The sequence below is a fragment of the Amblyraja radiata genome, chromosome 3 (genome assembly GCF_010909765.2).
Source record: "Amblyraja radiata isolate CabotCenter1 chromosome 3, sAmbRad1.1.pri, whole genome shotgun sequence".
In the NCBI taxonomy this organism is placed as follows: domain Eukaryota; kingdom Metazoa; phylum Chordata; class Chondrichthyes; order Rajiformes; family Rajidae; genus Amblyraja; species Amblyraja radiata.
The window spans coordinates 40,945,941-40,967,958 of NC_045958.1; the positions used below are offsets into that span (position 1 = coordinate 40,945,941).

At 45.5% G+C, this 22,018-nt stretch overlaps 1 protein-coding gene across 1 annotated transcript; it reads right to left on the minus strand.

Annotated features, from left to right (window-relative positions):
• Nucleotides 1-381: 381 nt before the first annotated feature.
• isca1 (iron-sulfur cluster assembly 1) lies at nucleotides 382-21,096 on the minus strand. The gene is made up of 5 exons (XM_033017679.1): nucleotides 21,056-21,096; nucleotides 20,778-20,879; nucleotides 13,963-14,016; nucleotides 13,334-13,439; nucleotides 382-1,674 (listed from the first exon to the last, which is right to left on the minus strand). Exons 2-5 carry the CDS (start codon nucleotides 20,859-20,861, stop codon nucleotides 1,526-1,528), a joined length of 393 nt encoding a protein of 130 aa, XP_032873570.1. The 5' UTR covers nucleotides 20,862-20,879; nucleotides 21,056-21,096; the 3' UTR covers nucleotides 382-1,525.
• Nucleotides 21,097-22,018: the final 922 nt, after the last annotated feature.

The following is a 22,018-nucleotide window of genomic DNA, read 5'->3' on the forward strand; positions in this document are numbered from 1 at the left end:
CTTCACTGCAGCCTCCGGATGCCGTGCTTGGTGGCTGAGCCAAACCAGACCATGATGGAGAAGGTGAGGACAGACTCTACGATGGCCGTATAGAATTGGACCATCATTGCCTGTGGCAGATTGTGCTTCCTCAGCTGCCACAGGAAGTACATCCTCTGTGCCTTTTTGACTGTGGAGTCAATGGTCCCTGGATTTGTCAATGACCACTGTCTGCAGAAGACTTCATGAACAGAAATACAGAGGCTACACTGCAAGATGTAAACCACTGGTTAGCCACAAAAATAGGATGGCCAGGTTACAGTTTGCCAAGGAGTACTTAAAAGAGCAACCACAGTTCTGGAAGAATGTCTGGTGGACAGATGAGACGCAGATTACACTTTATTAAATGAGATACTGCACACAATGCTTTTAATAGAAGACTTAAATTAAAAATCCAAATTGGGAACTAAAGTAATAAAAGGAAATCTGAATCAACATTTTACAGAGTCTGTAAATTATATTGTGCGTATAAAGGTACAAAGTGATTCAATATCCAAGTATTTAAAATACACCTTATACATGTAATTAGTGAAAGTACATCTATATAATTAAATTAGCAACAGCTACACTGGAGCGAAACAATAGTTAAAAGCTGTGCATCAAGATTCTTGATATATATTGGAGAGATTTAAGGTCTCTAGTAGAACAGAATTTATGGACCTTCTTGGTCATGAGGTATAAATAATCAAACAGCTAGATTTATTGCATCAACTACATGAAGTGCATTTTTACCTGATAAAAAATAATCTGGAAACAGAGGTTCTGAACAATTCTGACACCTTCCTGGAGCAATTTGGTAGTGATGTAGCTTGTTGTGCTGGCAAGTTAGTACATTGATACGACATTTGGATTCCAGTGTCAGTTTTAACTTCATTGCATTTTTGGTTGTTGGTAGTGGAGAGAAAACTCCTAATTCCCCGTAACAATCTCGAGACTTTTATAGCAACATCTTCAAAAAATCTTTAGGCTTTATTGCCAAATAAAGCTCCCTTTAAAGAAGACTGATTTGTGGAGCTTGAAAATGAAATGGCAAGGTGGTGCCAGTTGGCAAATAATTTTGAATCCAACGTCAATATAGCTCAAATAATAAACTAATTCTGGTTCCAAAGATCTGACTTTGACAAAGTGTGTATTTGAAATTATTAAATGCAAGAATACTTTCCAGATGCAAAATGGTTGTATTTATCCTATCCAGTCACATTCATTCATTCAATGCACCAGTTTACAATTCATAACCTTAGCATTATCCACTGTTTGACAATTGAACAGGAAAAAAGAAACTAGATTTAACACCACAACCTCGTGCAAAATTCCCCGTCAGGAGAAAGATCCATTGTTAGTAGCTAAATACCAATAGGGATGAGATTTTGGTTTCTTCTTGGAAATCAAAATAAAAATTCAGCTACACTCAATGGTCTAAAAAGGAATATTAGTGCTTCACCACACAATGCCCACAATAGTGTTCACAATACATTGTTGGCTTTCGTTAAACATGAAAACTTTCTCCACAGCCACACGTTCCTTTGATGTTGGGATTGTGAAAGACAAATTCACTTGCAAGTTTATTTTCAGCGTAGTCCATTTCTGTTCCAAGAAGTGTCAACTGTGCTTTCTTTTGAATGAATATTCGAACACCTGAAAGAGAAAATTAACAGCATTATTATGTCTATCAAAGTCAAAGGCAGCATTAAACTGAAAGAGAAAGCATATAATATTGCAAAGATTAGTGGGAAGCAAAAGGATTGGGAAGCTTTTAAAACCAACGGAAGATAACTAAAAAGGCAACTAGGGGAGAAATATGAAGGTAAGCTAGCCTATGAGTATAGAAGTTAGGATGTAATGTTAAAATTGTATGAGTATAGAAGTTGGGATGTAATGTTAAAATTGTACAAGGCATTGGTGAGGCCAATTCTGGAGTATGGTGTACAATTTTGGTCGCCTAATTATAGGAAGGATGTCAACAAAATAGAGAGAGTACAGAGGAGATTTACTAGAATGTTGCCTGGGTTTCAGCAACTAAGTTACAGAGAAAGGTTGAACAAGTTAGGGCTTTATTCTTTGGAGCGCAGAAGGTTAAGGGGGGACTTGATAGAGGTTTTTAAAATGATGAGAGGGATAGACAGAGTTGACGTGGAAAAGCTTTTCCCACTGAGAGTAGGGAAGATTCAAACAAGGGGACATGACTTGAGAATTAAGGGACTGAAGTTTAGGGGTAACATGAGGGGGAACTTCTTTACTCAGAGAGTGGTAGCTGTGTGGAATGAGCTTCCAGTGAAGGTGGTGGAGGCAGGTTCGTTTTTATCATTTAAAAATAAATTGGATAGTTATATGGATGGGAAAGGAATGGAGGGTTATGGTCTGAGCGCAGGTATATGGGACTAGGGGAGATTATGTGTTCGGCACGGACTAGAGGGGTCGAGATGGCCTGTTTCCGTGCTGTAATTGTTATATGGTTATTATATGGTTATATGGTTATATTATAAAAGAAAGTTCAAAAGTTTTTTCAAATATATAAAGAGTTAAAAGAGAGGCAAGAGTGGATATTAGACCACTGGAAAATGATGCTAGTGTAGTAGTAATGGTGGAATAAAGAAATGGCTGAAGAGGTTTTTTGCATCAGTCTTCATTATGGAACACCCCAGTAACTTGCCAGAAATTTAAAAGAGTCAGGGCAAAAGTTAGAGTTGCTATTACTAAGGAGAAGGTGCTTAGGAAGCTGAAAGGTCTAAATGTTGATGTCACCTCCACCAGATGTACTACAGGGGTTCTGATACAGGTAGCTTGCGAGCCAACCAAAAACTCAACAATCTCTAGTAGAGGCATTAGTAGTGATCTTTCAAGAATCAGTCAGGAGTGGTCCCAGAGGACACACAGGACAGCTTCGACGTATCTTTTGAAGGAGACGAGGAGGAATTTCTTTAGACAGAGGGTGGTGAATCTGTGGAATACACTACCACAAACACCTGTGGAGGTCAAGTCATTAGGTATTTTTAAAGTGGAGACTGACAGGTTCTTGATTCGTAAGGGTGTCAAAGTTTAGAGATAAGGCAGGAAAATGGAATTGAGGGGAAAGCTAAATCATTCATGAACGAATAGCCTAATTCTACTCCTATGACTCATGAACTATCATAGGAAAAATTCAATTATGCATTCAGTCCTCCTTTTGAACACTGTTCAGTTAATTTTGTAATTTCCCCATTCCAAGATTTAATTTTTGACTAAATCCTATTTGTCATCCATATGCTGCCCCCTAGTGGCATCATCTAAATATCCAACCAGTTTCTAATTGCACACTTAAGAGTCTTGACCCTGCCTCTTTGTCGGGTACGTAGAACAATCCTTGTTCGAGGCGTACCAAGGCCCCATCCCCGACTTCTACCTCCGCTACATCGACGATTGCTTTGGTGCTACGTCCTGCACCCACACACAACTGACTGACTTAATCCGCTTCACCACTAACTTCCATCCGGCACTCAAATACACCTGGACCATTTCCGACATTTCCCTACCATTTCTTAACCTCACTATCTGCATCGCAGGTGATAGACTTCTAACTGACATCCACTATAAAGCCACTGACTCCCATGGCTATCTAGACTACTCTTCGTCCCACCCTGCTTCCTGTAAGGACTCCATCCCGTACTCCCAATTCCTCCGTCTACGCCGCATCTGCTCCCAGGATGAGGTGTTCCACACCAGGGCATCGGAAATTTCCTCATTCTTCAGGGAACGGGGGTTCCCCTCCCCTACTATAGATGAGGCTCGCACCAGGGTCTCTTCCATACCCTGTAACAGTCCTCTCTCTCCCCATCCCCCCACTCGTAACAAGGGCAGAGTCCCCCTAGTCCTCACCTTTCACCCCACTAGCTGTCACATACAACAAATAGTCCTCCGTCATTTCAGCCACCTCCAACGTGACCCCACCACTCACCACATCTTCCCATCTCCCCCCCCCCCCCCCCCCCCCCGTCTGCTTTCCGCAAAGACCGCTCCCTCCGTAACTCCCTTGTCAATTCTTCCCTTCCCTCCCGCACCACCCCCTCCCCGGGCACTTCCCTTGCAACCGCAAGAGATGCTACACTTGTCGCTTTACCTCCCCCCTCGACTCCATTCAAGGACGTAAGCAGTCGTTCCAGGTGCAACAGAGGTTCACCTGCATCTCCTCCAACCTCATCTATTGCATCCGCTGCTCTAGATGTCAGCTGATCTACATCGGTGAGACCAAGAGTAGGCTTGGCGATCGTTTCGCCGAACACCTCCGCTCGGTCCTCATTAACCAACCTGACCTCCCGGTGGCTCAGCACTTCAACTCCCCCTCCCATTCCGAATCCGACCTCTCTGTCCTGGGCCTCCTCCATGGCCAGAGTGAGCACCACCGGAAATTGGAGGAACAGCATCTCATATTCCGCTTGGGCAGTCTGCACCCTAGTGGCATAAACATTGAATTCTCTCATTTCCGGTAGCCCTTGCTGTCTCCTCCCCTTCTCAGCTTTCCCTCAGCTCTCAGGCTCCTCCTCTTCCTTTTTCCTTTCTTCTCCCCGCCCCTCACCCCACCCTCCATCAGTCTGAAGAAGGGTTTCGGCCCGAAACGTTGCCTATTTCATTCGCTCCATAGATGTTGCTGCACCCGCTGAGTTTCTCCAGCATTTTTGTCTACCTTCGATTTTCCAGCATCTGCAGTTCCTTCTTAAACACATCACCTAACCATGTTCTTCAGGGATGCTGCCTGACCTGCAGAGTTATTCTCTCATTGTTTCCTTTTGTGTACTAACCAGCATATGCTGTTCTTGGTTTCTAATTGCACATTTACCGTTCCCAGCCATACTCCACTGCCACATGCTCCCTGCCTTAATTTGTCCTGCTAATGTGACATACAATACTAACTGAGCAAAACTTTATTTCAATAAAATGTGAAGGCAGAAGCCACAATTGATAAAATTGATAGCCTGCTGAGTTACTCCAGCACTGTGTCGTTTCACCTTAAAACTAGGCACAGATGCTGCTGGTTTGCAACAGCGGGTGCTTCTTCACCAGCTGTCCCGCGTAGCAGTCGGTTGATGCAGCTGTTGTGCCTCTAGTTGTCGCCCCTGGTAGACAGCGCTTTTTTCAGGCCGCCGCCACTGGCAGGACATGCTCAATCATTGTAGGGTTCTCTCCCTCCCCTCTCACCAGCTGCCGCTTCTTCCTGTCGGGGGTAGCAGCCTGAAGAAAGCACTGCCGGCCAGGGGCTACAAGGTGAGCCACAACCACAACCGTGTCAAGCAGACGATGTGACAGATGATGAAGAAGGGCTCACTGGAGGACATTGTGGAAGATGTTGGCGATTCGACCAGATGTTGCTCTCCACTGTCTCTCTCGCCTTCCTAGTGCCACATCGCCAGTCACCACAACTGGAAGAGGAGCAAGCCCAGGTGACGCTATTATATCTATGAAACTGGCGGAAAGCCCTCACCATCCTCCCGTACAATAACGCAAGTCATTTTAGAAACAGGATAACCTACTGTGAATTGTTTACCCATGCGAGTTCACGTATCTCACTTATTATGCAAGTCGGGGAGTGTCTAAACAGTTAAATGCCTTAAACATGCTTTTTCACTCAAAGTTGGACAGAAATGCTGGAGTACCTCTGTGGGTCAGGCAGCATCTTTAGAGTAACATGGATATGTGACAATTCGGGTCACAACCCTTCTTCAGACTGATTCATTCTGAAGAGTCGTTGGACAGGTTTGGAGGGATATGGGACTAGTTGCAGCTGGGATATGTTGGCCGGTATGGGCAAGTTGGGCCGAAGGGCCTGTTTCCACACTGTATCACTCTATGACTCCCGACCTGAATCGTCACTTACCCATGTTACTCCAGTAATGCTGCCCGACCCGCGGAATTACTCTAGCACTTTGTGTCTTATTTGTAAACAAGCATCTGCAGTTCCTCGTTTCTACACTTTCATTCACTGCCTACTATGGTCACCTCTGTACTGCAGGTCTGTTTAGAAATCTTTTCTGTTCAGGCCACAGGGGTGATGAACACCTTCCAGTCACCTGCCACTTTAATTCTCCATTCCACTCCACTCCACAGAAAACTGTTTTCAACATCCTTGCAGGTTCCTGATTATGAGTCGGATTGTCTAATTCTTAGTCAGCAGCTGCCGAAATAAATCGTCAGTGCTCACATGGTATCCAGTTGGATGGCGTCTGGATTAGAGTAGCATGCCGGACACAATGACACTGATACCCGGAGATTGTGGCAAGGCTTGCACACTATAACAGGCTACAAAGGAAAGGTGGGCTGTATCGCTGGCAACAATGAGTCCATGATGAACTCAATGCATTGAACAGACGATCCGGATGGAGTCCCTGTCTGCATCCTCAAGACCCGTGCCGATCAGCTGGCAGAGGTATTCGCAGACATCTTTAACCCCTCACTCTTCCATTCAGAGATCCCACCTGCTTCAAAAAGGCCACTATCATCCCAATGCCAAAGAAAAGTTAGACAGCACGCCTTAATGGCCATTGTCCTGTGGCTCTGACATGCACCACCATGAAGTGTTTCAAGAAACTGGTGATGGTGCACATTAACTCCAGCCTCCCAGCCAGTATTGACCCAGGGCAGTTTGCTTACCATCAAAACACTCCATAGTAGATGTCATATCCCTTGGCCCTACACTCATCTCAGGAACACCTAGACAACAAGGACTCCGATGCTAAACTCCTATTTATCAACTATAAACAGTTACCTTCAACTCATTCCAAACTCCTGCACCTAGGAATTAGCTCTCCCCCCTGCCACTGGATCTTCGACTTTCTGACCCACAGACCACAACCAGTGAGGATAGGTGACAACACCTCTCCCCCAGTCATTCTCAACATCGGTGCTGCTGTAGATTTGGGAGCAACAGCAGCAGGAGGTTTGCAAGAGATACGACTGATTGGCTCTAGCCCAAGTGGGAGGAGAGAAGTGAGTCAGGGCTGGGAAAACAGTTGAAAACTGAGGAATTTGGTTTGTAAATTGGTAAATCAGGCAAATTATCAGTCAATTTAAGCAAGACTGCTCTTAGCGAGCGGCAGTGAGTGAGCGGCCCGGTGAGGGAAGTGCGAGTCTTTGGCTCGAGAGTCTTCGGAGACGAAAGAAGGAGATGTCAGGCAAGCTGACTCAGTGCGATGCTTGCAGTATGTGGGAGGTCAAGGACAACGCTAGTGCCTCTGGCTGCTACAAATGCGAGAAGTGCATCCAGGTAGAGCTCCTGAAGGGCCGTGTTGGGGAACTGGAGAAGCAAGTGGATGACCTCCGGTTCGTCCGAGAAACGGAGTCGTTCCTCGACAAGTCCTACAGTACGATTGTTACACCTAAGGTACTGGAAGAGAGAAGGTGGGAGACAGTGAGAACGGGAGGGAAGCATGGAATGCCAACGTCCCCGGGTGTTGTACCTCTTGTGAACAGGTTCACCCACTTAGAAGCTGTCGGGACAGAAGAGGTGTTTACACTGGGCGACGGACTGGCTTGTGATGCGAATAGGGCTGTTGAGCCCAAACCAAAAAGGCCTAAGGCAGGCAACGCCATTGTAGTGGGAGACTCCATTGTGAGAGGTACGGACAGGGGTTTCTGCGGCAACAGACGGGATGCGAGGATGGTGTGCTGCCTTCCTGGTGCCAGGATCCAGGATGTCACGGACAGAGTGCAGAAAATCCTCAAGGGCGAAGGTGAACATCCGGAAGTGGTAGTGCATGTCGGCACAAACGATGTCGGAAAGAAGGGGATGAATATTCTGCAGCGTGACTTTAGAGAGCTCGGAAAAATGCTGAAAAGCAGGACCTCCAGGGTTGTTATCTCCGGTTTGCTTCCAGTTTCTCGTGCTGGCGAGAGCAGGAACAGGGAGATACGGGACCTCAACGAGTAGCTGAGGAACTGGTGCACGGGGCAGGGATTTAGATTCTTAGATCACTGGGATCTGTTTTGGGGTAAGGGGGAACTGTACAAAAGGGACGGATTGCATCTTAACAGGTGTGGGACCAGCATTCTGGCAGGCAGGTTTGCCACTGCTACACGGGTGGTTTTAAACTGAATAAGGGGGGTGGGGTGTCGAATGGGATAGTGGAGGATGGAGTTAAAGGGAAAGGGTTTCTTAAATGTGTGAGCGTAGAGACAGAGGGGTGTAAAATGAGGGTAGAAGCAATAGGTAGCAAGGTGAAAAGTAAAAGTGGCAGGCAGACAAAACCAGGGCAAAAATCAGAAAGGGCCACTTTTCAACATAATTGTATAAGGGGTAAGAGTGTTGTAAAAACAAGCCTGAAGGCTTTGTGTCTCAATGCAAGGAGCATTCGTAATAAGGTGGATGAGTTGAATGTGCAGATAGCTATTAATGACTATGATATAGTTGGGATCACGGAGACATGGCTCCAGGGTGACCAAGGCTGGGAGCTGAACATCCAGGGATATTCAATATTCAGGAGGGATAGAGAGAAAGGAAAAGGAGGTGGGGTAGCGTTGCTGATTAGAGAGGAGATTAACGCAATGGAAAGGAAGGACATTAGTTTGGAGGATGTGGAATCGGTATGGGTAGAGCTGCGAAACACTAAGCGGCAGAAAACGCTGGTGGGTGTTGTGTACAGGCCACCTAACAGTAGTAGTGAAGTTGGAGATGGTATCAAACAGGAAATTAGAAATGCGTGCGACAAAGGCAAAACCGTTATAATGGGTGACTTCAATCTACATATAGATTGGGTGAATCAAATTGGCAGGGGTGCTGAGGAAGAGGATTTCTTGGAATGTATGCGGGATAGTTATCTAAATCAACATGTAGAGGAACCAACGAGAGAGCAGGCTATTTTAGACTGGGTATTGAGTAATGAGGAAGGGTTAGTTAGCAGTCTTGTTGTACGTGCCCCCTTGGGCAAGAGTGACCATAATATGGTTGAGTTCTTCATTGGGATGGAGAGTGACATTGTTAATTCAGAAACAATGGTTCTGAACTTAAAGAAAGGTAACTTTGAGGGTATGAGACGTGAATTGGCCAAGATTGACTGGCAATTAATTCTAAAAGGGTTGACGGTGGATATGCAATGGAAGACATTTAAAGACTGCATGGATGAACTACAAAAATTGTTCATCCCAGTTTGGCAAAAGAATAAATCAGGGAAGGTAGTGCATCCGTGGATAACAAGGGAAATCAGGGATAGTATCAAAGCGAAGGATGATGCGTACAAATTAGCCAGAAAAGCAGCATACCGGAGGACTGGGAGAAATTCAGAGCCCAGCAGAGGAGGAAAAGGGCTTAATTAGGAAAGGAAAAATAGATTAAGAAAGAAAACTGGCAGGGAACATAAAAACTGACTGCAAAAGTTTTTATAGATATGTGAAAAGAAAGAGATTAGTTAAAACAAATGTAGGTCCCTTGCAGTCAGAAACAGGTGAGTTGATCATGGGGAACAAGGATATGGCGGACCAATTGAATAACTACTTTGGTTCCGTCTTCACTAAGGAAGACATAAATAATCTGCCGGAAATAGCAGGGGACCGCGGGTCAAAGGAGTTGGAGGAATTGAGTGAAATCCAGGTTAGCCGGGAAGTGGTGTTGTGTAAATTGAATGGATTAAAGGCCGATAAATCCCCAGGGCCAGATAGGCTGCATCCCAGAGTACTTAAGGAAGTAGCTCCAGAAATAGTGGATGCATTAGTAATAATCTTTCAAAACTCTTTAGATTCTGGAGTAGTTCCTGAGGATTGGCGGGTAGCAAACGTAACCCCACTTTTTAAGAAGGGAGGGAGAGAGAAAACGGGGAATTACAGACCAGTTAGTCTAACATCGGTAGTGGGGAAACTGCTAGTCAGTTATTAAAGATGGGATAGCAGCACATTTGGAAAGTGGTGAAATCATTGGACAAAGTCAGCATGGATTTACAAAAGGTAAATCATGTCTGACGAATCTTATAGAATTCTTCGAGGATGTAACTAGTAGCGTGGATAGGGGAGAACCAGTGGATGTGGTGTATCTGGACTTCCAGAAGGCTTTAGACAAGGTCCCACATAAGAGATTAGTATACAAACTTAAAGCACACGGCATTGGGGGTTCAGTATTGATGTGGAAAGAGAACTGGCTGGCAAACAGGAAGCAAAGAGTAGGAGTAAACGTGTCCTTTTCACAATGGCAGGCAGTGACTAATGGGGTACCGCAAGGCTCAGTGCTGGGACCCCAGCTATTTACAAGATATATTAATGATCTGGATGAGGGAATTGAAGGCTATATCTCCAAGTTTGCGGATGACACTAAACTGGGGGGCAGGGTTAGCTGTGAGGAGGATGCTAGGAGACTGCAAGGTGACTTGGATAGGCTGGGTGAGTAGGCAAATGTTTGGCTGATGCAGTATAATGTGGATAAATGTGAGGTTATCCATTTTGGTGGCAAAAACAGGAAAGCAGACTATTATCTAAATGGTGGCCGACTAGGAAAAGGGGAGATGCAGCGAGACCTGGGTGTCATGGTACACCAGTCATTGAAAGTAGGCATGCAGGTGCAGCAGGCAGTGAAGAAAGCGAATGGTATGTTAGCTTTCATAGCAAAAGGATTTGACTATAGGAGCAGGGAGGTTCTACTGCAGTTGTACAGGGTCTTGGTGAGACCACACCTGGAGTATTGCGTACAGTTTTGGTCTCCAAATCTGAGGAAGGACATTATTGCCATAGAGGGAGTGCAGAGAAGGTTCACCAGACTGATTCCTGGGATGTCAGGACTGTCTTATGAAGAAAGACTGGATAGACTTGGTTTATACTCTCTAGAATTTAGGAGATTGAGAGGGGATCTTATAGAAACTTACAAAATTCTTAAGGGGTTGGACAGGCTAGATGCAGGAAGATTGCTCCCGATGTTGGGGAAGTCCAGGACAAGGGGTCACAGCTTAAGGATAAGGGGGAAATCCTTTAAAACCGAGATGAGAAGAACTTTTTTCACACAGAGGGTGGTGAATCTCTGGAACTCTCTGCCACAGAGGGTAGTCGAGGCCAGTTCATTGGCTATATTTAAGAGGGAGTTAGATGTGGCCCTTGTGGCTAAGGGGATCAGAGGGTATGGAGAGAAGGCAGGTACGGGATACTGAGTTGGATGATCAGCCATGATCATATTGAATGGCGGTGCAGGCTCGAAGGGCCGAATGGCCTACTCCTGCACCTAATTTCTATGTTCTATGTTTCTATGTGCCCCGCAAGGATGCATTCTCAGTCCCCTACTATACTCATGACAGCCGGAATTTGGCTCTAACTCCATCTACAAGTTTGCAGAATCCACTTCTGTTGTGTTGCGGCTGTCCAAATAACTGAAGCCTAACACCATGATAAAGGTCCAAAGACTTTATTAACGACATAGCACAGGTAACTTCATGCTAGCACGTTTTTCTAATAATGCGGGAACCAGGCAGGGAGGATTACTGTAAAGCTATTGGGCGTAACTACAAAAGCATGACTCATAACATGAGTGACACTGATATACAATTTCTAAGATGAGACGAGTCAGAAGTACAGGAATGAGACAAAGAACTTGGTGGCTTAGTGTCAGGGCAATAACCCCTCCCTCAATGTCAGCAAGACGGAGCAGCTACAAAGCATACTGTTGGGTGGTATCACAGTTTGATTTGGGAACAGCTTTGCCCAAGACCACAAGAAATTGCAGAGAGTTGTAGACGTCCATCACAGATTAGACTTGCTACCATTAGCTCCATCTGCTCTCATTCGGACTGATTGTTGGGGGAGGCAGCGGGAAGGGGTGGAAAAGGCCTTTCCAGTGTTCTTCTGCCTCCCCCCCCTTACAATCAGTCTGAAGAAAGGTCTAAACCCAAAACGTCACCTCTATGTTGTACAGAGGTGTGCTTAATATGCCGAGTTACTTTGGCATTTTGTGTCCTTTAATGAACACCTGTAGTGGCACCAAACATGGTGAACAAACAGTTGCTTTATTCAGACATTACATGGTTGGTGTACATGCAAGTTTGGTCCTTTAACATATTGTCATTGCTGCTGCTGCTGCTGCTGAGCGCGGATGTTGTCTCGAGCTCAGCTACCTGTCGATTCCTGATCTCAAGGTGAGATCTGCTTATGTAGCAGGACACTCCCCTTAACCCATGACCTCATGTGATAGTCCTTGTAACCACTGACGAGGGTTCGACCATAAGTGGTCTGACCATCAGGTGACCCCACACACCCAAGTTTGTCCTAAATTTAATTTTTTGCTTCTTCCCATGAATTGATTGACATGGAGTCCTGGGTATTACTCCTCAGTTATGTTCTCTTTTGAGATAGGAAATTGGTACAAAGTCATTCTCCATCCCAAAAACAGGGCTATTGAGGAAAGTCGCCAAGGGTTTCCCTGTCAATCGCCTGTGTTACTAAGGAATTTATTTCATCATGCCATAAAAGAACACCCTGGCGAAATTATGTCACACAGGTGTAGATGATCGAAGAACGGTACAGAATAATCCACATCAAACTCACTAATGATGCCAACGAATAGACGTTGTGGGCTCGAACAGTGCAGGATGGCAGGTGGAATTTGCTTCCACGACCTAGCTCAATATCAAGTTGAACTAGGAGGAATTGAAACCTCCACCCCAAACATATTTTATCACCAGTTTTGTCATTTAATGTCTTTGGAGTCATACAGTACAGAAACAGGCCTTTCGATCCAATTTGTCCATGCTGACCAAGATTTCTTCCTGAGCTAGATCTGTTTACCTGCATTTAGCCTACAGCTCTGTGCAACCTTGCTATGTTGTACCAATACGTTTTCTGTTTTTATCCTATCATAGACATCCTTTTGGTACTTTCCCTCGTTCTCTTATTTTAATAATAATAATAATAAATACTTTAGTGATCCCCTCAGGGAAATTCAGAAAATATTTTGGAGCTTACGACTTATTTTCTCCAATTTGTTTACAATTCAGCTAATAGATCATTGGCTCGAATCATTAACTTTATTTCTCTCTCCATAAGTTTCCGTTATTACTACATTTTCTTTCTTTTATTACACAGCTATTGTATTTATCCTACATGTGGCTGAAATGTAATTCTCTCCTCGCCTAATTTATACTCAAATTCAGTAATAATTATTTTTTCATCAGGGTTTAAAATCTAGCCAATTCCCATTCTACTCAGTTATACTGCACTGAATAAACCATTCATGGTACAGTACAGTATTTCTGCTGCGCAATTATCAGTGGACTAGGTTCCAGCTAAATTGTAGCTGTCATTTCAGTAGCTGTGACTTTTGGTTGATTAGTGTGGATGGGGAAAAAGTAAAAATAAGATTACTTGCCATCCTGGATTACTTCCTCATCTGAATCTCTTTTCTCCTTTGTGTATTCCAAGGTATAAGACAGACCATTGCACCCTCTAGTTCGGACTCCAATTGTCATCCCAATCTGTCACAGAAAATAATCATTTTTTAATTTTTATTTTCTATATTTTATGTTCTATAAAAAATGTAAACAACATGCTTCATCATCGTATCATTTCAATCAATTAGATCCCAGTATGTTACTGTACATGGGCTAATAACAATTCAGCCCAAGGCAATTTTCCCTTCAAATAAATAACATTTCTAAAAACATATTTGTTGTAAGTTTGTTTAACTCCATTTTCAATTAAATATTCAATTGGTTATCCATAAAACATGGAGTTAAAATGTATATTTATTCCAAATATCAAGTGGATAAAAATAATTGTAATTTGTAACATGTATATGTTTCTTTGAAATTCAATTATTAAAAGCAGTCAAAATAAATTAAGATATTAGAAAAACTTTTAAAATATGTTGTACTATACACAATGTGTCATTACACATTTGAAGAAAAGATTTCTTGAATCCACAATCAATTTTCATATTTGAAACAGTACCTTTCTTTTATTGTTTGTTAGAGAGATAGCGTACTTTGTGTTACTTACATATTCAGGCTTTTCCCAAAGCAGTTGCTTAATTTTATTAACAGCCATAGGGGTCTAGGCAAGGAGAAAAATAACTGAATGTAATTTCAATTTTAATGCCTTCTCCATACAATTCAAAAGCTCCATTACTATGTACCCTCTCAAGTTAACAATGATCTACTTTTCCTGTTCTTTTTGCATTCTGGATATTTCTCATAGTTTCATGATCAAGTTCATATCTGTTCAACCAGAGTTTTGTTTTATGCAACTATTTAGCAAATGAGAGGTGCCAAATCTGTAATTGCTGTCTTATTTTAAGAACACTAAGAGGTAACAGGATATAAACATCATTTATAGATGGCGAGCTTTCCTTTCATCATGTTATATAGGTGTGAAAACCCATCACTATACTTATGTGCTGAAAAGGCAACCACAGAATTACACATTTATACTATAAAAATAGTCCAGTAATCTCAGCAAGACATTGGTAGAAGCAATGATTTTGAAACTAATAGGAGTTGGCACCAAACTAATTGGCACCAATGAAATTCCAACTCCAGTTGAGTACACTAGGCTTTCCAATACTTGCCTAGCTTCTTGCACGGCTATTTGTTTGCTGCATTATTTGGTCTCAAGCAGAAACAGTTCTGGTCTCCACTGATTGCTTTATCACTTATTTTTTGTGCATTTCATTCTTACTAGTCAAATTACTAACAGCATCTTGCAGTAAGGCAAATTTCTCTGATTCAAGTTACCAAGTTATTCATTTGCCATCAAAGACAAATAACTGTTTCAAACTTGCTTCCCTACAGGTGGGCTTTTGTAGCCAATTAAGATTAACTATTAAGATTTGCTACAAAAAACAAGGTACTGGATGAACTCAGCAGGTCAGGCAACATCTGTGGAGAGAGTGGACAGATGACATTCTGGGTCATGACCATTCTTCAGACTGATGGTAGAAAAATCTGTAAATAAGAGGCGAGAATGGGGCAAAGCCTGGCAGGCAGGTGAGGGGATTGACTGGCAGACAGTTAGAGTGAGTGACAAAGGCTAGAAGTGAAATAAGGGACAAGAGTGTCAGATAAGGAAAGAGGAGCGACATATAAAGGAGGGATATAGGTGGTAGGGGCACAGAGGAGGGGAAATAAGGGGGATAAAAGGGAAATATTAGACACGGGGATGGGAGAAGAACATACTGAGCAGAAAGAAGCTGAGCGACTGATTTGGTGGGAGGTAGGAGGAGAAATATGTCTGCCGACCAGATTATTACTTGAAATTGAAAAATTCGATGTTCATACCATTAAGCTGCTAGCTAACCAAACACAACATGAGGTGCCGTTCTTCCAATTCCCAGAGTGACCTCACTCTAATGACAGAGGAAGCCAAAGGACAGAAAGATTGGTATGGGAATGGGTCGGGGAGTCAAAATGATTAGCAACCAGGAGCTCCAGCAGGCCTTGGTGGAAGAACAAGTGTTCAGAGAAATGGTTGCCTGGTCGACACTTTGTCTCACTGAAATAAAGGTAGCCATATCGGGATCACTGAATGCAATAGACAAGGTTGGAAGAGTTGCTACACTTGCATGAGCCCCAGATATGGCAGTATTTTTGTTGGTCACATTGAACATTCCATGTTCCAAGGCTCGGCACCATTCTTCAACTCTTTCTCTGCTAAATCGACGACTGCATTGGTGCTGCCTCCTCCACCCATGCTGTTACAAAGTTCCTCTGTATGCTTCATAATTCATACCTCTATCCTTGTCTCATACCTTTTGTGTTTTCATCTCTGGCCTTTGCCTAACCATCTGCCGATCAAAAACCTTGTCACCTATCACTCGCCGAGCTTTGTCTTACCCCTTCCCTCTTTCTCCCCCAACCCCACCACAATCAGTCTAAAGAAGGGTCCAGACCTGAAACATCACCCATCCATGTTCTCCAGAGATGCTTCCTAACCTGCTGAGTTACTCCAGCACCTTGTCCCACACCTCTAGTATCTTTGGTTTTGATGGACGGGGTGGAGTGGTAGATTTAAGTGTGGGATACGGAGTTCGGAGCAGAAAACCTGTATACCTGATTATTAAAGATTCTAAACTGTTTTATTAATCACATTATGTGATTCTTGGAGACAGCCTAAAGTAACATGATTGTGTTGTAGTCATTTCTGTATGCTTCGTTTTGACCTGGGCAACTATCTGGACAGTAAATTCACTTAATCACATTCCAGAGAATCTTAGTGCAGATCGGTAGTTCCAAGAATTTAGGAACACTTGCATGCACAACAAAGCTAGCTAAGACTGTGTCTACAATAAATGTATTACAGGTATTGATTTAAACTAAAGAACTGCAGATATTGGTTTACCAAAAAAAATGGGACAAACTCTGCCCACACCTCTGCCAGAAGTATACTCGCACCATGCCCCCCTACCACCACCACTCCCAAGCACCCACTACTCATCATAATACCCCACCATCTGTCATTTCATGGCAAGAACACATATCCAAAACTACTTTCATCCCTCTGCAATTTACACCCTAATGCGGAAAAAGGACTGTCATCGGAAAATCTATTGTCCAGGAGAGTACAAAATGCACAAGAAGTGTAAAACGTCACAGCCTGTGAACGGCTAGAGGGCTTTATGAGGAATTTACCAGGACAAGGGCCTGAGCTATAGGGAGAGGTTGGGCAGGCTACGTTTTTATTTTTTGGCAGCTATTAGGTGTATAAAAGCATGAGAGTAAGATAGGATGGATAACCAAAATATTTTATAGGGGGGTTGCACGTAAGGTCATCGGGTCGAAGGGCTTGACGTATGGAGCAGCTCAATCCTTCTGCAGGACATGGCAGCCTCCCGCATACACTGTTAACACACGAAACGCGTACGCTGTTACCTGTTAAAAACCGCCGAAATGGTGCATTTATGCGCTGTAAATAATTGTGAAGGGTGACTGAGCGCTCTGATCCAAATGCTCAAGTATCTTTGCTATCCCTTGGGATAGCCCCTATCCCCCTGGGGTCAGAGCTGTCCGGCCACAGCCGCCCTCCGACCTGTCTCCCGCTGTGGGCCGCACTGTCACGGGCTGTGGGTTGGCAGCGCCCACACATGGGGCCGGGTGGAGCAGGGCCGCGGACACACGGGGACGAAAACCTGGCAACCACCCTGTCAGCTGCAGCAGAGTTGGGAACAGTCTGGTCCCTCCGCCCACCCAGAATCACTGACTGCACCGGCACCTCCCCACGATCCACCCCCCCGCCAGCCGAGGGGATAGACGGCCCGGGCTCCGCGAGTGTGCAGTCAGTGTGGAGTCCTGATGCTGGGACAGAAGATGGGCCCATCGCGGGTACTCCAGAAGGCGTTGCGTGGCAACAGTGCGGGTCACGGGTTGTGACCTCGACTGCCGTGCAACCTCCTATACAGGGTAGGAGGGGGCTTAGGTTTAAAATGATTCAAGATTCAAGAGAGTTTATTGTCATGTGTCCCTGATAGGACAATGAAATTCTTGCTTTGCTTCAGCACAACAGAACATAGTAGGCATTGACTACAAAACAGATCAGTGTGTCCATATACCATTATATAAATATATACACAAATGAATAAATAAATTGATAAAGTGCAAATAACAGATAACGGGCTATTAATGTTCAGAGTTTTGGCCGAGCCAAGTTTAATAGCCTGATGGCTGTGGGGAAGTAGCTATTCCTGACTTTGCAGTCTTCAGGCTCCTGTACATTCTACCTGAAGGTAGCAGGGAGATGAGTGTGTGGCCAGGATGGTGTGGGTCCTTGATGATACTGCCAGCCTTTTTGAAGCAGCGACTGCGATAGATCCCCACGATGGAAGGAACGTCAGAGCCAATGATGGACTGGGCAGTGTTTACTACTTTTTGTAGTCTTTTCCTCTCCAGGGCGCTCAAGTTGCCGAACCAAGCCACGATGCAACCGGTCAGCATGCTCTCTACTGTGCACATGTAGAAGTTAGAGAGAGTCCTCCTTGACAAACCGACTCTCCGTAATCTTCTCAGGAAGTAGAGGCGCTGATGTGCTTTCTTAATAAATTGCATCAGTGTTCTCGGACCAGGAAAGATCTTCAGAGATGTGCACGCCCAGGAATTTGAAGCTCTTGAACCTTTCAACCATCGTTGATATAAACGGGACTGTGGGTCCCCATCCTACTCCTTCCAAAGTCCACGATCAGTTCTTGGTTTTGCTGGTGTTGAGAGCCAGGTTATTTTCCTGGCACCATATGGACAGTCGCTCGATCTCTCCTTCTATACTCTGACTCATCCCCATCAGTGATACTTCCCACAACAGTGGTGTCGTCAGCGAACATGATGATGGAGTTCGCACTATGACCAGCTGTGCAGTCATGAGTATAGAGTGAGTACAGCAGTGGGCTGAGCACACAGCCTTGAGGTGTTCCCGTGCTGATTGTTATCGAGGCTGACACATTTCCACCAATACGAACAGACTGTGGTCTGTGAATGAGGAAGTCGAGGATTCAATTGCAGAGGGATGCGCAGAGACCCAGTTCTGCGAGTTTGGTAACCAGCTTGGAGGGGATGATTGTATTAAATGCCGAGCTGTAATCAATGAATAACAGCCTGACATATGAGTTTTTGTTGTCCAAGTGGTCCAGAGCAGAGTGGAGAGCCAGCAAGATCGCATCCACCATTGATCTGTTGTGGTGGTAAACGAACTGCAGTGGGTCCAGGTTTTTGTCGAGGTAGGAGTTGATTTGCGCCATGATCAACCTCTCAAAGCACTTCATCACCACAGGCATTAGTGCCGCTGGTCGATAGTCATTGAGGCACATCACCTTACTCTTCTTGGGCACTGGTATAATTGATGCCCTTTTGAAGCAGATGGGAACCTCAGACCTCAGAAGTGAGAGGTTGAAAATGTCCGTAAAAACTCCAGCCAATTGGTCCGCTCAGGTTTTTAGAACACGACCGGGTATACCATCAGGTCCAGGCGCTTTTCGAGAGTCACCCCTCTGAAGGATTTCCTGACGTCGGCCTCTGTGACTGAGACTGAAATACCATCACAGCAAATGGGGGCTCGGGAAGGCACATCGGTGTTCTCACTATCAAAGCGTGCGTAAAACGCATTGAGCTCATCAGGGAGTGATGTTTCGCCGACATTCGAGCTGCCTCCTGGTTTCGCCTTGTAGGATGTGTGTGATTGCATTCAGGCCCCGCCACAGCTGCCTGATGAGAAGGCAAAGATTTAAGAAGGAACCCGAGGGACAACTTTTTCATATAGAGGGTGGTGCGTATATGGAACAAGCTGTCAGAGGAGATGGTTGAGGCAGCTACGATAACATTTAAAATACATTTGGACAGTTACATGGATAAGAAAGGTTTAGAGGAAAATGGGCCAAATGCAGGAAGGTGGGACTAGCCTAGATGGGTGATGGAAAAATGTATGTAACTATTTCCTTGTGTATTCTATCTGTGTCTGCACAAGATTGTTTACCGAAACTGCCTAGGGCATAAGTAATTGACAGGTCTCGGTCAAGAGATTAAGAGTCTATCACAGAACTTGCAGAACGGCTAATCTTGATCCGGTGTAAGTTTCCACAGCTAAATGTTATTTCCTTTGAATTCTGAGTGTCCTTGTTCATTACCATTTGTCTGGATGCTTTTTTGTCTAAATTAATGTATAAAAGAGATGGTTTTCAGCATTAGCTCAGAGAGGACTCCCACAGACACTTGGGCTCTGTGTGACTCTCTCTCTCACAATAAAGTTCGTTCAGTTTCTACCTCCGTTTTAGTAATAGTTTTTGTTGGATAATTTCTAACAATGGGGCATCTTGGTCGGCATAGACAAGTTTGTCCGAAGGGCAAGGGCCTGCCTCTATACTAGAAACATAGAAATTAGGTGCAGGAGTAGGCCATTCGGCCCTTCGAGCCTGCACCGCCATTCAATATGATCATGGCTGATCATCCAACTCAGTATCCCGTACCTGCCTTCTCTCCATACCCTCTGATCCCCTTAGCCACAAGGGCCACATCTAACTCCCTCTTAAATATAGCCAATGAACTGGCCTCGACTACCCTCTGTGGCAGAGAGTTCCAGAGATTCACCACTCTCTGTGTGAAAAAAGTTCTTCTCATCTCGGTTTTAAAGGATTTCCCCCTTATCCTTAAGCTGTGACCCCTTGTCCTGGACTTCCCCAACATCGGGAGCAATCTTCCTGCATCTAGCCTGTCCAACCCCTTAAGAATTTTGTAAGTTTCTATAAGATCCCCTCTCAATCTCCTAAATTCTAGAGAGTATAAACCAAGTCTATCCAGTCTTTCTTCATAAGACAGTCCAGACATCCCAGGAATCAGTCTGGTGAACCTTCTCTGCACTCCCTCTATGGCAATAATGTCCTTCCTCAGATTTGGAGACCAAAACTGTACGCAATACTCCAGGTGTGGTCTCACCAAGACCCTGTACAACTGCAGTAGAACCTCCCTGCTCCTATACTCAAATCCTTTTGCTATGAAAGCTAACATACCATTCGCTTTCTTCACTGAGCCGCTTTCGCTGTAAACAACTAGCCGCGAAGACCAACAGCAAGTAATCTGCAACCAGCAGCAGTAGCCCCCGTTTACACCACGCCCGGCGCACCACAGCACACACACACACTCAAACTCCGTCCGTCTCCCCGCCGTATCTGCCCCACACCCGAGCATCGGCCATCAGTTGACCTCTCGCCAACAGGCTTCCACTCAAGTCCAGCCACTCCGATCTGCTGTCCACGACCGGACCGGCCCCGGACCAACCTGCGCCAAGAGACAGGTGCTGAAAAGGGGGAAGATTTGAAACTAGTCTTCGGTTTCCCAACTCACCAGAGTTAGCGCCGCTCTGGTCGGAATCAGCCGCCTCCTGGCACTCACGGCTCTGATGGACGCTCTGAGTATGGAGCCGGACATGCTGCCCGTGCGCGGGGGGAGGGGGAGGAGCGGTCGGGAGCAAAGATACTACAGGAGCTCTTTGGTCGGGAGGAGGAGCGGGTCGGGAGGGAGAAGAAGAGGAGGAGAAGGAGGAGGAGGAGGGGGGGAGGCGGGTCGGGAGGAGGGGGGAGGCGGGTCGGGAGGAGGAGGAGGAGGCGGGTCGGGAGGAGGAGGAGGCGGGTCGGGAGGGGCCGGGAGGAGGAGCGGGTCGGGAGGGAGAAGATGAGAAGGAGGAGGAGGAGGGGGGGAGGCGGGTCGGGAGGAGGAGCGGGTCGGGAGGCGGGTCGGGAGGAGGAGCGGGAGGGGGGGGTGGGGGGAGCTGGTGTGTGCGGGGCGGGGAGGTGCGAGGCGCAAGGCCCCGATCCCGGAGCATCCGGCCGCCTGATTGGCAGCGCTGATAATCCCCTCCCGCGGGACCAATGAGGAAGAGCAACAGGAGCACGTGTCTTGTCAAAGTGACAGCAGACAACCGCCCGCCGGCGTCGCTCCGGGCAAACTAGGCTCCGGGTGTCGCCTTGAAACCGGGACCGGGACCCGGACCGGGACCGGCGCCGCTCCGGGTGTCGCCTCTAAAGCATAGATATTATAGCGGAGCTCCGCTATAAGATCTTTGCTTTAAAAGCAGCGGCCGGACCGGGACCGGGAGCGGGCGCAGGCTCGGCGCCGCTTAAACGTTAAGTTACCGATACCCACGTTCGCAGGAACGCAAGTCTTGCCACGACTTGATCAACACTCAATCAAGAGGTTGGGCAGGCGAGGACTTTATTTCTTGGAGCTCAAGAGGACGAAGGGTAATCTTATCGAGGTGTATATACAACACTATGCGGGCTATAGATAAGGTGAATGTACATTCTTTAGTTTAGAAATACAGTGCGGAACAAGGCACGGAGTCGGCCTACATCGACCAGCGATCCCCGTACACTAATATCCTACACAATCGGGACAATTTACAATTTTTACCGAAGCCAATTAACCTACAAACCTGAGATAGACACCAAATGCTGAAGTAACTCAACGGGACAGGCAGATTCCTTCTATAGAAACAGAAATTAGGTGCAGGAGTAGGCCATTCGGCCCTTCGAGCCTGCACCGCCATTCAATATGATCATGGCTGATCATCCAACTCAGTATCCCGT